Here is an 18,574-nt window from a genome sequence, read left to right on the forward strand (position 1 = left end):
AATTATGTTTCATAACACAAGTTAGCCCCCCTGCAGGTATCCATGCATCAGCATTTTCTTACATACAAGAAGGTGTATCCTCGTGTTCAGTTCTACAAATATAAAAGATTATCAGTTTTCAAATGTTTCCAAAAGGCAACAGTGTTATGTCATTATAAATTTTACTGTGATTGTCTTAGTAGGCCCGCATCATTGACACCCAAGCCTGTGTACTAGTTTGAAAAATCAGATAGTCCTATGCAATAAATTAATGTAGTCGACCGGGGTGCCAGATGCAGGGCAACCAGCTTTATTTTATTGAATATATATATATATATATATATATATATATATATATATATATATATATATATATATATATATATATATATATATATATATATATATATATATATATATATATATATATATATATATATATATATATATATATATATATATATATATATATATATATATATATATATATATATATATATATATATATATATATATATATATATATATATATATATATATAAGGTAATCGTGGTAACCCGCATGTACTGGCCCTGTCTATTATCATCATCATCATTTCATCGACGCCTGCTCCTTTAGAGCTCCCACCAGGGGATGGCCACGGCAGAAGAATTTCCATCTTTATCGATCCCTCCTTGCCTGCTCAAATTTTCTCAAGGATCTTTCACCCCTTTCGATCCCTAACGTACTCTTGCACCCTATATCTCCATTTCACTGGAGTTCGTCCTCTAACATTCCCTCAATCCCTCTATCTCACTCACATACACCCTTCTGGTCATCTCACTCTCCTTCATTCGCTCCATGAGGCCAAACCACTTTAAACTAAGTCTGTCGAAGATGAGCACCGAGGTCATGCGCAGCTTTAGCGTGTACACGTACCTTTACCATAATTATATACAGGCAGTGCCACTCACAGAAATGTCAACAGGGGGTCAAGGTCAATGCTACTTCGTCTGGTTTTGCAGTCTTGTGTTGATGGATCCCTTCTCTTTTATTGTACATCTGCAACAATAAACTATCAGTCAATCAAGGAAGTGAAGCATATCAGCACCAAACGTAAGCATCTCGATCCAAGCAAACACGTGTTGTTCTAACTGAGGAAAGAAGTTATCTGATATGACAATAAATTAGTAAGTGAAAGGGTGATGCAGGAATGATGGTAGCCACATCCTATATATACTACATTGTTGGGGGAACTGTTGATTGATGGAATGGAATCGTTGGGGGAATCGTCAGAAGTATTGTCAGGGGAATTGTTGGGGAAAATGTTGCGGGAATTGTTGGAGCTAGTGTGTTGGGAGATTGTCACGGAATCGCTGGGGGAAATGTTGGGCACACTGTCGGGGGAAAAAATGGCGGAGACCTCGAGGTGAGTATTATCTCTCAACCAGTAAAGTGATATTTTAATAACTATGCCTACGTATTTGTAAGAAGTTTACGTAAAATTCAGTGCAATTCATAGCATGTGTGAGCTGTACTGATGAATGGTGATATTTCTTATACTTACTACACTTTATGAATGAGTATTGAACCCGCGAGTAAGGGGGGGATAGGTGCACTTTACTTAGCACATACTAACTAACTAACTAACTAACTAACTATATATATATATATATATATATATATATATATATATATATATATATATATATATATATATATATATATATATACGTAACCAAACCACTGCTTCAATGATTTTGAATACCCTGTCTTTTTTATAAGAAAATTTGTTATATTAGAAATCAGTGAACCAAGCACACAAGCTCACAACGCAGCCGGAGGACGTAATACGATGTTAATAAAGTTCAAAATAGTTAGTGAGTTGTAAGCAAAGAGACTCGAAAACTCAAACTCGAAAAGAGAATTGAATGTAAATCAAAATTAATGTAGTGAGTGCATGGATATGATGTGTAATGCCCGTGGGTGTACTGCATGGTAAGCACTGTAAATTATGTAACTTGTCTTTAGTAACTTCATTATCCTCGTACTGTATACTATATATCTAGCTTCTTGGGTTGCGTTATTGTCTTACATTGTTGGCTAATGTGTGGAATAGCAAGATATGGTGATGTGGACGTTGCAGTATTAGACATGACAAGTGGATCAGACACCGGGGGTCTGAGAGATGACCAGGCAGTCTCCTACAACACCTGCACGCGTGACCTCCAGCAGCGGTGATATGACGAGTGCTTTTGTTAAGTCCATTGTGCTCCAGACATTTTATTTAACCATAATAATAAATAAGATGATATGACTGATCTATTGCACATTATGAAACTTGAGGGCTAGCTTGAGTAATTCATTATATAAGTTGTGTTGTTCAAGGGTTACTTTTATTTTTTTTTTTACGTCTTCGCCTGTAGCGCTGGGAGGCTTTCTTCAGGGGCCTGGTGGTCCAAGGAGGAAATCACTCGTTGGCAACTCTTTAGCCTGGGCAGCCACGCCCCCTTTTGTTGCAGGCTCCGTGGCAGTGCATAGAACACTGCTTCTTCAGCTATAATAATAATAATAATAATAATAATAATAATAATAATAATAATGAATATCATTGCAACCTTCAATTAAAATCACCTTGTCGCTATATGACCATGATATGATTGACGCTTTATTCAGCAAACATCTCCAGCTTATAGTACAGTGGATGGATCTGTACCCAGTCATGGTAGCTGTATGTTTTGATTAATAATAATACTCACTTATGTGTTCCTCATAAGAAATGAAGTTCTTAATGGTGCGCTGCAGTCCTGGCAGGTTTAGTGTTGGGCAATTGTGGGTATACTGATAGTTTTATGGTTTCATAGCAAAATGCATTGAGCAGATCATGGGTTTTTTTTTGTCATCATTATTTATTTAGTCTTTTTCTTTGCACGCTTCTATCCATTTTTTCTTAGTTTTTGGTCTTTGGAAATGAATGAAAGCTTATATATTTCTTCTTGTTTTCCATCTGAGTTGCCGTCGTGCTGCAACAAGGGTGACGCCAGCCAATCACCGTCCACGATGGGTTCTCATTAACATTTCTATTTCTATTTTTTATTCAATAACAATTGCTTAATACGATAAATAACAAAAAATCGTCATCTTATTTTATTTTATTTTAATAGTTTATAACATTAAAAGCATCCAAGAGCTCCTAATAAAAAAGCTCATTTCGAATTTTGGTTCTCCACGTTCTATGCGAGTGACATTACCTCTTCTTTACCTTCCTTGTGGTGGTCGGCCCATGCCCGTCATGGCGCTGGCAATTTTTATAGTGGCACCATTTAGCCTATGCTTGGCTCATGCTACCCCCCGGAACTCATTCTTGAATCACTTTGACGATTTCTTCTAGAGTCTTTGTTGATGGGTGGTCTTCTGGACAGTATGTGGGAAGTCCTATTTTAGGCCACTCGGCGGTGAGTGAAAATGCCCAGGTGGTAGCGTAAGGATTCGAACCGACGTTGTCCATGGCGCGGTGAATGCGGGGCCCGAACGCTAACCACTCAGCCACCGCCTACTCTGCTGAGTAGTTAATTAGCATAACTTCTGTTGTTCAAGGGTTTGTTTGGGTAAATAATAGTGTTGTATAGTAAAACGAAACACCTTGATGAATAGCTCGAGATCCATATAGGTACTCATTTGACGGTACTGATTGATTGATTGATTGATTGGTGTTTATTGTTGCAGACACAACAAAGGAGTAGGGAGGAACATGCCAAAATAAGAACCTTATCATAAATGGAAGTACCACAATGAATTTCAATAAGTGCATATAGCAGCTATATATCTGCCTATATGTAGATGAGACTGAAAAAAAAGAAGTGGTCTTTTAATTGACACCATACAAATACGCATACATAGGCTACATCATAATTCCATATAATTAACGGTGTGTGTGTGTGTGTGTGTGTGTGTGTGTGTAATGAAGTATAAAAGTGTGAAGATTCATGATTGATTGATAAGTTTATTGTTGATTTTCACAACAAAGGAGAAGGGAGGAACATGCCATCCCTTCCTCCATCCAGTACATAGTGTAGGTAGTGTGAAAATGAGTCAAGGAGGACCGAAGAAGCGATACATAATGAGGAATAGGTCACAAGAAGAGGAAGAAAGGAGAAGGCGAAGCGGCCACCCCCAAATCTCCCTCACTCGGTCACTCCACTCCAACCGGCACCGCGAGCCACATCACGCTCAGTACTCCACACATCAGCCCCACCATGCCTGTCAAGAAGCCGGAAATATTCTACACTAAGGTGAGAGGAAGTTAATATATAGTGTATCCCTCTAAATCTGTCTATAACGTGTGTCATTCAGGTTGAAGGGAGGGAGGGAGTGTTTGGTCTTCATGCACGCCAAGTTACTGTAGTCTGTCTTGTCAATATATATCACTGCCAGTATATATCACTTTGGCTTGTTTACTCTTAATATTGTAAAGACTATGAACTTTAAAGGTAAGAAATTAACCAAAAAAAGAACGTGTAATGGTAGTTTGACAGCTAAAGTTCATTAACACCTCACTCACTGTCATAAGTAGATATACACAATAGAGTAATAGTGGAATGCATGACAGTGACAGTAGGATCATGTAGGTGTCATATAAGTGGCTATCAACTGTGAGGGATAAGAACTGTGTCACATGGCAGTCTGATATAGCTTGAATACAATGAAGACACCATCACGTTTACATACACAAGAAAGGGTTTGAGTGGATTGCATGACAGTTGACAGTAGTAGTATAAGTCAGATCTTGAAGGGTCTAATGTGTCAGACTGATCATTCTTGTCAGTGTAAGGGCCTGACCAGCCACGGGGACAAGCTTCAGCAGTGTCACACCCCTAGCTACAACACTGTGACCTTGACCGTGGCTCCACTTGATTGTGGGTTGCTAGGCTGAACGACTTGATGCCACACGTGTAAATGATTCCTCATGGATCATCAGTGATTGTCTCCAAACTCATGAGTGGATTGTTATTTTATCCCAGTCTCCAAATTTATGAGTGGATTGTTAATTTATCCCAGGGGAACTTTTTTCATGAGACTGATTTGAACTTCATCTGCAAGGTGTGGGTTGCTATAGGCAGCCAGACAGCTCTATGCTACATATATTAATGATTTCATATAGGTTATCAGTGGCTCTGTCTTCAAAGTAATGTGTGAATTTCTATATTTACCCACAGGGGAAGTGTTTTTAAATGGTATCGGTGTAATTCCTTTTAAAAACATTGCTTTTGAATTAAGCCTCACATCTTGTAAATTTTCCTATTTTTTTAACCAATAGATATCCCCCATCATGTCTGTCAGGCTTTTATTTCTAGAAGTAAAGGAGGTGGAGGAGTATTATATTAGTAACAGGAGCACAGACTGTCACCACAGTTTATGTACCTTTACCAGGTTTACCCAGGGTTAAGGGAACAAGACAGGGCAGTAATTTAGATTAACATATTTAGAATCATGACACTTTTCTTAGCCTGATATATGAGTGCTCTTGCCTTGTAAGGGCTCTTGTTTTACTATCCTCAATAATACTCTGTAACAAGATTGTTGTGAATCAGTATGGGATAAATTATAGTTTAGTCTGCTTTTAGATCTGAAAAATAATAAATAATTACTTTGTTGTAAGTAATGGTAAGTAATGCAATATTTTAATACCAACAACAACATCAACAGGGAATGCAATGAGTTTTTTCTCTTAATTTTCTTATACATATTTAAGTAAATTTTCCCTTTTTCTTAGAATCATGCATATAGAGAAAAGCAGAGTCACTAGCAGTGAGTGTATATCGATGACAAGCTAACGCTACCACTCATGTCTCAGCTCTTCATCAACAATGAATTCGTGGATGCAGCAAACGGGAAGACATTCAGTGTGCTGGACCCCTCCTCAGGGGAGGTCATCTCCAACGTGAGCGAGGCATCTGCGGTCAGTGAACAAAGTTTCAGTTTTGTTCTGTCCTCCATGTCTCCATAATGTCTCTGATAAGTCCCAAGTGAAGAATACAGTGCAGTCTTCTGCAAATAATATTTTTTATGTCTAACCTTAACAGGAGGATGTAGACAAGGCAGTGGCAGCAGCACGTGCAGCCTTCAGCAGCAAAGCCCCGTGGCGCACCATGGATGCTTCTCAGCGAGGAGAGCTCATGTACAAGGTAGTAATATTCGTGTTCACCAAGGTGATGCTAGCAGTGACACCAGAAAGGCTGTCCTCAACCCTAAATCAGCATTGTCTCTTTTGTGTGTCAAAGTAATGTGATAGTTTTGTTAGATTTGAAATATAGATTATCTTATGATTTTAACTTTAGATTAAATGGTTGGGTAATATGTTTGAAATAAAAAATGTCACAAAAAATAATTTATCTTGCAGCTGTGTGACTTGATTGAACAAGACTCTGATTACTTGGCTAGGCTGGACACCCTAGACAACGGCAAACCATACACAGAATGCTTGGGTGACCTCGATTACTCCGTCAAGACCCTCCGTTACTATGCTGGCTGGTGTGACAAGATTCATGGTGATACTGTTCCTTGTGGTAAGTTTTGCTTGTCTGACCTTCCTTCCTTCATCTGAGACACTTCAGAATCCTAGAACAGATATCTTTCCTCTTCATTTTCTGTGATAAGTCATTGAATTTTCTCAAAGAATAGAAGAGGAATATATTAAATGCTTCTTATTTGTTATTTTGAAGAGAAACATCAAATAAGAAATTTTTAATTTGCCTCATGGCTCTTTCAAATATTTAAATTGATATTATAGAAACTGAATTTTTGCTGTTGGATAATCTTAAGTCTGGTTTCTTTTATCATATTTATCAGTAGTTGGTGAATACAGGTGACATGGATGCCCAACACGCATGTTCTTATTTTAGACGGCCCTTACATGTGCTTGACAAGGAAGGAGCCGGTGGGGGTGGTGGGCCAGATCATTCCCTGGAACTACCCTGTTATGATGCTGGCCTGGAAGTGGGGTCCTGCATTGGCCACTGGCTGCACTGTTGTCCTCAAGCCTGCTGAACTCACACCACTAAGTTCCCTTTATGTGGCCCAGCTAGCTAAGAAGGTTAGTGCAACAGATTACTTGTTGGTTTATGGCATGAGCTACAAAGAAAATAATCAGACTATAATACATTAAACATGCATTAAAGCAAAAAAGATACAAATTTACACAGAAGTAGAAGTTTTTAGTAATACGTCTTACATTAGAAGAGAGCAACACCTTTTATATTTAACTTTTTGCTTGTGATTTTGAATACCCTGTTTTTGATAAGAAAATTTCTGTTTGTCAAAATTTGAAATGGTGATATATTGGTGAAGTCATCTGCATAGGAGTCTACTCTAAAGTGTTGAGAAGTGGGGATTGGGAGGCGATGCATGAATAAATTGAAAACTATTATTTGTTAGGAGCTGAGGTGGGTGTTCCCAGTATAAACACATTTATTGGTTATGCAGGCCGGCTTCCCTCCTGGTGTTTTGAACGTAGTGCCAGGGCTTGGAAATGTGGCCGGACATGCTGTAGCCCATCACCAGGATATTGATAAGGTATGTTACAGAATAACTGGCACAGTCCAACAATTGCTTCCCAAAACTAGTTAACATGACATAAGGGAGCATTACTGACATTACTATCCTCATAGGTAACTTTCACTGTGAATCTCTAATTTTTCCCCAAAGGTGGCATTCACAGGATCAACAGCCATAGGAAGGAAGATCATGCAGGCTGCTGGTGTCTCCAACTTGAAGCGAGTGACCATGGAGCTGGGAGGCAAGAGTCCCTTGGTGGTGTGTGAAGACTGTGGAGACCGTGAGTATCTTGATAACGCTGGCATCCTTACCTTCACAAGTAATCTGTGACACACATTACCATTCTTACAACTATAGTTTTTGTCATACATTTTGTTTGCTCTATCTCTTCATTCCAATCTACCTTTTACCAGCACTGAAGGAAAATTAATTATATTGCATGCCCATGTATTGGCTGTGCCAAAGAATGTACCATATCACATTATACAAGACTACATGAATTGGGTTTGCATCCTTTTAACATTTAGGTGTTTAACTTGGTTCTTTGATTGCAAGAAAGTCATCATATTGTGTTAGTGGAGGTAATGTTAATTTCATAGATTTTCAGGTTATGGTGTTACTGCATGTGAATGTCTTTATTTATATCCTTTTATTTATTTATTTATATTTTTTTTTGTATTACTAATGTTTTCATGTTTTCAAGTCTCTAACACTCCCAAATTACATAGAAAACTGACTGATAATAATGAAAAGAAAAATGAGTTGGAGAAACATAATTAGGATTGATTTGTCAAATAAATAATTTTTGAAACTTGTAACTGATATAAGATATATTTGATCTTCCTTGGTCAGTGGATGAGGCTGCTGAGCTGTGCCACACTGCCATGTTTGGGAACCATGGCCAGAACTGCTGTGCTGGCTCCAGGACCTTTGTGCATGAGAGCATCTATGATGAGTTTATAAAGAGAGCTGTGAAGCTGGCTAAGGAGAGGATTGTGGGATGTCCTTTTGATGAGAAAACACAACAGGGCCCTCAGGTACACTTTAGTTACAGCTTGCCTCATTCAAATGCATCTTCTCTTTGTCTTTCAGTTACCTACATATATCCATAGTATGGATGCTCCATTTATTGTACAAACTCTTATTAACTTTTAAATGGCAAGCATCATAATTACATAGCTGGTAGAAAAAAATTAATGCTGATAAAGGCAGAAAGGCAAAGAGAAGAACTGAAACTGGCAGTAGTTATAAATAGTATCCACAGTCTTGGAATTTAGTCGTAAAGCTCAGGAGATTTTGATGTTTAGGTTGGGAAGACCTGTGTGGAGGGAGGCACAAGGCCACGGAAACCATGGTAACTGATATAATCAACAGAACTTGGAAATAGCTGGCAGAGGTTTCAAGATTGTGTGCATAAAAAGGGATGCAAATTAGGAATCTTTAAACTTTATTTTTCTTTTTGAGTGATTTGTCCCTTAAATATTTTTCATTTGTAATCCTAACACATTAACAAGAGAGGAGGAGGATGGCAGAAGAGGGTGATGGTTAACTTACACATAACACAAAGAGCAAGACATACCACTGAAGTACTAAGGTAAAGACTCAGTAAATGTCCCTCTGCAATGACAGGTGAGCCAGCAGCAGATGGAGCGTATATTGGGCTACATTGAGAAGGGCAAGGCTGAGGGGGCCCGCCTAGAGTGTGGGGGAGCCAGGCTGGGGAACAAAGGCTACTTCGTCCAACCAACAGTGTTTTCTGAGGTGACAGACAACATGACCATTGCCAAGGAGGAGGTGAGTGCAGAAATATCTGATTTACTGTTCATAAACATACATCATGGTCTTAGATTCAGGGGTCACTTCATCTTTGCCCCGAGTTGAAGGAGTCAAGTCTGAAATAGTGCTGAATTCTTTTTAGGTATTAGTGACTTTCTGTAAAAGTGATTAGGTGACAGGAAGACTCATTGGCTGCTCTGAACTTGCTAATAGTGTAAGGCGCTAATTTATATACATGGGTATCATATAGATATGTGTGGAATGTGTGCTGCAGTAGATGGTCAGTTTAGTGTCGCAATGTTTCGGCGAGGTCAGGTTATTGTGAGTGACGACAGCAGGAGAAATTCCGCTGAGTTGACACCAGGACACCGCCGCCCAGAAAGAAGCTGCCAGGAGGAGAGAGAGTGTGTATGCCGCAATAGATGTTCAGTTTAATGTCACAATGTTAAGGCGAGGTCAGATTGTTAGTGACGACAGCGGAAGGAATTCTGATGTCGTCACTCTCACAACAGTCTGACCTCTCCTAAACATTGCGACATGGAACTGAGCATCTATTGCGGTATATATTCCGCACATATCTATATGATACCTTTATGCATTAGTGCCATACAATAGGGCATGAATTTCAGAGCATTAAACTCCAATTTTTGAGATTTTGTTTGAGCTTGAATGACTGCTAAATGTTATATGCACTTGTATTTATTGCCAGTGATGTGGAGTAGTCCATTTTTTTCTATTTATTTATTTATTTATTTATTTTATTTGCAGGATCATTAGGTGTTTCATCCACCCATAATCTCCATAATGATTTTAAGTTGTTAATGCTCTGTTTGATCTTGGATATACCTATCATATATCTGCTCACCATCAATGCCATTGTTTAGACTTTATTCATTTAATTGTTTATTATTATTATTAATTTTTGTTACATCAAAGGAGATAGCTCAGTAGCAGCCTGTTCTTTAAACGTAACACAGTTCACTTTCCAGCCTTTCAGTTAGATAACAGGAGCAGGATGGGGACACAGAGCTGTTTGATCCACCACTGACCCTTATCAACAGATCTTCGGGCCAGTCCAGGTGATCCTCAGGTTCAGCACATTTGAGGAAGTGATTGAGCGCTCCAACAAGACTGAGTATGGTCTCGCCTCCGGTATAATAACTAAGGACATCAACAAGGCTCTCACTTATGCCCAGGCTGTTCGGGCTGGCTCAGTCTGGTATGTAGATGTTGATGCACATACAACTGTGGCATAGTTTGTGTTAACACTTGGCTTCATTCCCAAGGCACATTATGTATCTTGATAACACTTCCATTAATTTTTCGCTGCACATGCCACTCCTGCTTCATTCCTGATATCATACCATATATCAAATTATACCCAACATACGATTATTAAAAATACAGATCGCTGTATTTCATAGAGTGTTTCAAGAGGCACATGGGACATGTGTACTTTCTACAATATAAGAAGTTGAGAGAGGAACTGGCATCCTTAGTTTATTTTCCCTCTTGCCTAAGTGGGAAAGGAGGTCAATAGTGATGATGAGGATGACAAGAAAGTGATAATTAGAAATAACTACTTGCACATTGCACTCTTTCTACACTCTATCTTGCCATCTCCATTCCTACTTCTTTGTAGAGAGAGTTTTCTGACCAAATGCGATGCACTTTTGCTTTTGGTAGAGTTTTACGGTTGAAGGCCCTTCCTTGGTTGTGCTGGTTTACAGTAGTCAAAACGTAAACCCTCATAATAATTATGAGGGGGACTGTTCATTATGTGGAACGTTACTCCAAGACAAAGTTGACCCCCTGTTGAAAGGAACTTTGTCACTTTGTTGAGGAATTTGAGTTGAAATATTTGTTATAGACTTTGGAATCTTGATATTTTGCTATTAAAAGTGTTTGGAAGATGAACTATTATTTATTTCCAGGGTGAACTGTTATGACCTGTGCCTGCCCCAGACACCATTTGGAGGATACAAGCAGTCAGGACATGGCAGGGAATTGTAAGTATTTACAGTTTTTTTATCCTCTGTTATCTTAGATTCTGGATTAAATGAATTATATGATGCTTCTTAAATTTGTGGATACAAAAGGAGTTAGCTTTGATAAATGCTGCCCCAAATACAATTGTTAATAGGTCTGAATTTTTAAAGTAAACTGGCAGTCCTACAATGATTGCTAAGCGGGTGATTTGTTTGTGTTGCAGGGGTGAAGATGGCTTGGCTGAGTACCTAGAGACAAAGACCATTCTCATCAAGGTACCTTCTAAGATGTCCTGAGATACCACCTTTAAACTAATGAGGTGCATTTCCTTCCTCTCACTTTCTCTGCCCTTGCATGTTAGGCAGTTTGTCTGTGTCTCTTTCTATCATTTTCAATCTGGCATGCTTGCTTGGAAGTATATATGTTATTGTTTCTGTATTTTTGTCCTTAAATTTGATAAACTTTCTTTGAAAGGGTATATCGTTTAAAGAAATAATAATTGTGATCTTAATGCAAGTCCCCCCCCACCCCTCCATATCTTTGTATTTGTATGTGTGTGTATTTGCCTAGTTGTGGTATATGGGAAAGGAGCTATGCTTGTTCTAGCCCATCTCTTTATCTACTATAATCTTTTTCCAGGCTATTCCAGGCTTTCACAACTCATTATGGAAAGCTGTTCTTTTTAATGTCTCTTCTACTGGCTTCCTTTTTCATCTTCCTTTTATGGCCTCTTCATTCACTTGTATCCCGTGTTATTAGATTTTCCTTGTCCACTTTCTCCATCCCATTCAATACCCTATACACCACAGTCAAATCCCCTCTCCCTCCTCTGTTCCAGTGTCGGTAAGTTCAATTGCCTCAATCACTCTTTATATGTTAAATCTCTTAGTCCTGGAATCAACTTTGTTGCTCCCCTCTGAATCCTCTCTACTTCCCTTTATTCAACTTTGTACTCAGTGACCCACTCTTGCTGCGTACTCCAACCTTGGTTGTATCACTGTCACAATCAATTTCTCCTTTTCCTCGTCCAAATATTGAAAAGAAACTTTTATGTTCCTCAACAGGTTGTGTCTTACCTGCAATATGTCTCTCTGGCAACAAATTATCCGATACAGTTACTCCCAGATCCTTTTCCATTGATATTTTCTTTATTGATGTTCATTCTCATTAAACCACTTAATCCATTTATATTCTTCGATCAAGTCTCCTCACACCCTTCACCTCTCTAGAGAACGTAAATTTAAATGTTTGTCTCTCCTCATATAGCAAGTTCCACAACCCATTTATCATTTTCATCATCATTCCCTGTACAGATTCTAACATTCTAACATTTAGTAAGGTGGCTATAGTTTACTGTTTATTGAAGAGAAAAATTATCATACTAATGGGTATTAAGAAGACCTAATATTGCAGTGCATAATTGAGATGAACCGATATTTGAATGAACTATAGTAAAGTTGCAGAAAGGTTTTCAGCATCATGTATTTTGATACTGCATCTGAAGCAGATAAGTAAAAGGAATAAAAGTAGATTAAATAAGTAATGAAGTCCAAAATATATAGATTTATTTTTTTATAAAGCCAAAAAATGGAAACTCTGAATAAGAGTATTGGCTTGTGTCTAGAATCTATATACCTAAAAGATGATTTTTTTTTTACCTGTTTAATATATTTGATGTTACAGGTTCCATCCAAGCTGTAACACGTACCAAGCTGGGGGAATTGAGAAGTCTCACAGATCAAGACCAAGCATATAAATAAGAAGAAAAAAAATTATATTTACATTGAAGAATTTTCTATTTACATTAAAGAATTTTCAGACAATTATTCTTTTTTCTTCATTTTTGTGTTCCTTAAAACTTTATTGACTTACCTGTGAAACTTCATAGCAGTAGTATTCCCTTAATTTACTAAATCCCAATGCATTTTATACAGTTGTGAAACGTCTGTCTTGGGGGAAAAAAACATTTTGAGCTGCACCGTCCTCAGTCCTGTGTTAAGTGGTTTCATCCTGTGGAAGATGAGCATAAATAGAAGTTTAGGGCATATTAATGTTCATTGTTAAGGCTACGTAGTTAAGAGAAATGAACAGAGGTGATTGATTCTTAGAGAACAGAGCAATGGGGTGCTTGTTAATTAAACAATGCGATAGTCATGGATGAGATTTTTAATCTGGTGATTGCTTGAATGGAAAATCTGATAGAACCATCATATGAGAAATATAAGTGTATCACCAAATATTTTATGCAGTTCCTTTGACTAGAAATAACTTGATATAAGTTGGTTGAAATAATTATCTTGAAAAAAAAAGTTTTGACAGTGAGGCTGAAAGCAGACATCTCATGCCACAGTCACCTCTGGGATGACTAACCAGCTTTGTCGGCTTGGGGCAGGACAGAGATAAGTGTCGACCAAGTGTAAACATCTGGATACATTACAAAAAACTTGAAAGGAATCTCTCTCTCTCTCTCTCTCTCTCTCTCTCTCTCTCTCTCTCTCTCTCTCTCTCTCTCTCTCTCTCTCTCTCCTTAGTGGGAAGCCGAGGGAATTTATCATATTGACAGTTCATAACCAATCAAACCCGATGTATTTAGGAAAAACGCACATATGCTAGCCTACATAATATTGTATATGGTACATGATACATAATGTACATGTATATATACCGTTCTGCACTCCCCGATTACCAGCGTGTAGTGAATTCAGCTGCATGGTGTTCCACGGGAAGGGTTTGTAGGGATGAAACGCTCCCTTCGAAATATTACTTGCTTACTCTTTTGCTCTATGTTTCTATTTACCCCTCCCCCAAACAATTCTAGATAGAACTTTGGATTGTTTCGAATACTGAAGCCGAGCGATGGCAGATCAACCAAAGTTTCCCGAAGCACACTCAGCGCGGTTCGGAACCGCCACCGCGGTTCAAGAAACGGACAGGGATGTTTCTTGTCCACCCATTTCTGTTCCTCCACTACATGGCGTGCAGGAGGACAAGCCATTGCCATAGTTGTATTGCTGTAAGTCTTGCATTCCTCATATATAATAGTGTCTGCTGAATATATACATGTCGATGACCCCATAAAAATCACATGAATAATATTTCGACAAAAAAGTAAATTGTAGAACAAATCAGCAAGATTTGTGTTAGTTTAACAAGACATAATGATAGAATCGATCGTTTAATTCTGAGGCACATCATAGTTATATACTTAGATAAACACATAATGTTGCATATCACAGGCCTGGGGCAAGTAGAAAATGCATAAAAAGACAAAACTTCGTTAAAGGGCAAAGGTGGTACCATGTTGAGTTTTGAACATGATTCCGGCCGAAGAGTTCAGCTTTAGAGAGGGAGAGAAGCCAACGATACAGGCACCGGAATAATGAAAAAAGAAAGAAAAAAGTGAATCAAAACGGTAAATTGGAAAGGTGAAAAGAGGAGAAGGAAGATCCAACGTAAACTTAAGCTTCTTCATAGGAGCTGCGAATAAATCGAAAAATAAAATCAACACAATCATCACCCAGCTTCCCATCGTTACCGGTAGCTGGGTCACCGCGGTCCTCAAAAATGCAAGGGGAATATTTAAACATGTATGCGCGATCCAGTGTGATATTTAAAGGGCAGGTGTTGACGCAGAAAACAGGCGAGCAAGAGGAGGTTCTCTGGAAAGATACTGTCTGTTGCACTTATTCCTTGAAACTACCGCGCTCACTCGAAAGGAAAACTATAGGCCTACACTCGCCACAATACGACAATCCGGTGTAGGCTACTGACATTAGGCTGTTTGTAGCTACCCATCGACCTTATAACCACCACCATTTTACCTTTAAAGTGCATTACAAAACACGTTCATACAGGAATCAACGCATCTTCAAATTATGTTTATCGACTGTTGTTATATTCCTTAAGCATTTCCTCACGCCATAACCACTTGGACAGCGCAATATAAATGAAATATGCCGCCTCCTTGTGTCTGAATCTCCGACAGAGGAAATATAAAACAAATCTGTTATCATAGTCGCGGGAAAGCCACTCTCACCGCCCAACTGGCTTTTGTGGGAGTCATGTTTCCTGGGTCCTTATGCAATCACGCCGGGCCGGCCAGCAGGTAGGTTTACAGGTGCGGCGGGAGGTGCTGAGTAGGTGATAAGCTTGGACGTGCTCAAGCGTGCCTACGACCCTTTACCCCATTACCACATATTTTAGTTGTTTCAGAGAGATGAGTACTTACAGATGAGATTGTTTTTCATGTTGACACTGGTAAGCTTAAAGCAAAAGTCAACGCCCACCTATCAACTCATTAGGCATTGTTTTTGTCCCTGCTTTTTTATTATTCTTACTTTACCGTCTGTCTTTTGTTTCTGCTCATCTAGGTGATGTTAGGGTCTATATCATTTAGGAGACTTATTTACCCGTGATGCCCTTTCATGGATCTCAATGAAAATAATGTCAATAATACTGAAAGCGTGACGCCCACACACAATAATTATTAAACTCCGCGGTCCGTACGCATTTTTTCCTTAGTGCGTCGAGGCGTGTGTTCCTTTCCAGCACAGCACAGGAAGGCAGCCACGGCCCATGCGACGCCCAAATTGATCCTGGCCACCTTCAAGAGGATGGTGTGACTCCCTGTTAACCGGGGACGTCAACATGGAGATCGACAATGCCAAGGTAAAATTTTGTTCAAGAGCAGCAGCAGTAGTAGAATGACACTTGTTCGCTCACCAAGGCGTCCTTCGGGAGCCCTGCTGGCCCTTTGTGACTTGAACTCCCAGGCCCCACCTCTCTCCGTCAGACTGGTTCTTTGAAACAACCAATAGTTGTATTTACTTAGACTATGATCTGAGAATATTGCTGAAGTGCAGGCAATATTTTTTTTCAAGGGAAGGAAACAACAACAACAACAACAAAACATTAAATAAAAAAGCCCTCTAAACGGTGTTCCAGGAAAAGAAAAAAGAATGAGAGGCCAGAAAGAGGTCAGTTTCGGATGGAGAGGTGTCTTGATACTTTCCTCTTCACATCTTCCCTTGATTGTGACGGTGAGTGCTAGAAGCGATACCCGTGCAAATGTCCTCTGTCTCACCCGCGTCAGCTTGGTGCACACCAGGTCAATCATTTTAATCATTGTTTTCATATCATATCCTTTCCATATGTGTTGATTTTCATCAGAATCACGAATATATGAAATGATTTTTTCCATTGAGATTTTAATCTAAACAGAGGGTGTTCTTATTTTTTTTATTTTTTTTTTACGTTTGTCCTTTCATAATTAAAATGCACCCCACCTTAAAAAAGAAAAGTAACAAAACAAAATATACATAAATTAATAAATTGATTAATTAGTGATTAAACAAAACATAAGATATTAGATAAATAAATAGATAAAAGCAATATATATATATATATTATAATATAATATATATATATATAATATATATATATTTATATATATATATATATTATATATATATATATTATATTATAATATATATATATATAATATATATTATTATTATTAATAATAATAATAATATATTATATATATTATTATTAATACTAATAATCATATTATATGATTATTATTATTATTATTATTATTATTATTATTATTATTATTATTATTATTATTATTATTATTATTATTATTATTATTATAAAAAAATATAACAATGAATAGATAAAGATGAATAATTGAATGAAGTATGGCAAGGATTGTTAAGTAACGCAAATAAATCCCTGTATTTTTTAATCCGTCGTGGGACTTCTGTGGATTCTCCAGATCCGGCCCCACGCCCCGCCGGGAGGGATTCCAATACCCTCCGAGGGAGAGCCCATTAGTGGTGTGTGGTGCAGGATGTGGCGCTCTCTGTCTCTCAGTGGACCTTCTTAAATAAAAAGATTTGCCAGCACTTTTTAAAACGGCCAGCATCGGGCGGCACACGGTTATGCTCGAGGGCCAATGACACGGAGATGAGCCTCGATGTCCAACGCTACTTTTTTTTTCTTTTTTTTTACAGCAGAGGAGACAGTGCAAGGGCGTAAAAAAAAGAAAACAATATGAAAAAAAAAGCCCGCTACTTACTGCTCCTAAATAGAGTAGAGTGGCTACTACTACAGCATATGCCCCATACTTTACCTTTAATTTACGAGAACGATGATGATGATGATGAGGAGGAGGAGGTGTGTGTGTGTGTGTGTGTGTGTGTGTGTGTGTGTGAATTCAAACACCAATGGATAGCTTAATTTTGAATCTGCGGCGGCGCTATGTAATCTAATATGTCTTTATCGTTCAACAAAAAAATAGGAGTTTAAATAATTGCACAAACTTGCATCCATGTTCTCAAATCTATAATACAAGTGTGGCAGTTATTGTACATTTTTGCATCAACTCGCATCTTAAGAAATAATAACGCGAGGCAGTGTGATATTTTCATCGTGCAAGGCAGATCACTGGTTTAAGGGGTTTCGAAATTTATTATATGTTTTTAGCGAATGGCTGAGTGCTTTCTGTATCTTTGCCTAGCCTCCTTTTTTATTTTTTTATTTTTTTAGGGCACCATTACGAACCTTACTTTCTGGTTATTGTTGTTGTTGCTGCTGCCGTTGTTGTTGTTGTTGTTGTTGTTGTTTTTGTTGTTGTTGTTGTTGTTACTATCATTATCATTAGCATCATCAATTCATTATTACTCAAGGCTCCTTTATAAATACTTGCTGAGACCATGCACTTTATTATCTTTCCATTCACCTAAAATATTAAGCGAATAAACCCCTGTCGCTGTTTTTTTTATAGATACTCTGACGGATAGACCTCCATAATAATGACATGGCAGTAGCTTATCCATCAACTTAATAACAACAACAACAACAAGCGCCTGAGAGAAGGGAGGAAGGAAGGAAGGATGGCGAGATGATCTACTCGTTTCCAATTATTCCTGCGCGGCCTCCCTATTATCCCCGTAACTAGGCCTTCCCCGGAGGGAGGACGGACAACAGGCCATAATCTGCCCCGCCCCAACTACCCTGGGCACCTCAATCATGGAAGACCGCGGCTCCATCTATGCCTCTTTCTACCCAAGGGGAAAAGTAAAGACGAAAGGTGTATCATGAAAGACCTCTGCTCCATCCATGCCTGGTAAAGGAAAGATTGAAGGGGAAAAAGAGAGACGAAAAATGTAGTATTGGATAATGTTCGTATGAGAGGGCAAGGCAAACATCGTAGAGGGCAGGTACTGTGACTATGGGAGGCAGGAGGAACCTATCTATGTCTCTTTCTACCCCGGGAAAGATTTAAAGGGAA

At 38.4% G+C, this 18,574-nt stretch overlaps 1 protein-coding gene across 2 annotated transcripts; it reads left to right on the forward strand.

The window, feature by feature from the left end:
* The first annotated feature begins 4,087 nt into the window (after window positions 1–4,087).
* Window positions 4,088–13,100, forward strand: LOC126998479 (aldehyde dehydrogenase, mitochondrial-like). 2 transcript variants are annotated; one of them, XM_050860211.1, is made up of 13 exons: window positions 4,088–4,250; window positions 5,813–5,917; window positions 6,042–6,143; window positions 6,359–6,524; window positions 6,861–7,051; window positions 7,441–7,530; window positions 7,663–7,792; window positions 8,365–8,549; window positions 9,142–9,306; window positions 10,350–10,507; window positions 11,223–11,297; window positions 11,501–11,596; window positions 12,961–13,100. In XM_050860211.1, the coding sequence occupies exons 1-12, from the start codon at window positions 4,215–4,217 to the stop codon at window positions 11,571–11,573; spliced, it is 1,476 nt and encodes a 491-aa protein (XP_050716168.1). In that variant the 5' UTR covers window positions 4,088–4,214; the 3' UTR covers window positions 11,574–11,596; window positions 12,961–13,100. The 2 variants fall into 2 exon arrangements, with proteins under 2 accessions (XP_050716168.1, XP_050716169.1); XM_050860212.1 differs by having other exon boundaries at window positions 11,501–11,552.
* Window positions 13,101–18,574: the final 5,474 nt, after the last annotated feature.

The sequence above is a fragment of the Eriocheir sinensis genome, chromosome 14, assembly GCF_024679095.1.
Source record: "Eriocheir sinensis breed Jianghai 21 chromosome 14, ASM2467909v1, whole genome shotgun sequence".
Taxonomy (NCBI): domain Eukaryota; kingdom Metazoa; phylum Arthropoda; class Malacostraca; order Decapoda; family Varunidae; genus Eriocheir; species Eriocheir sinensis.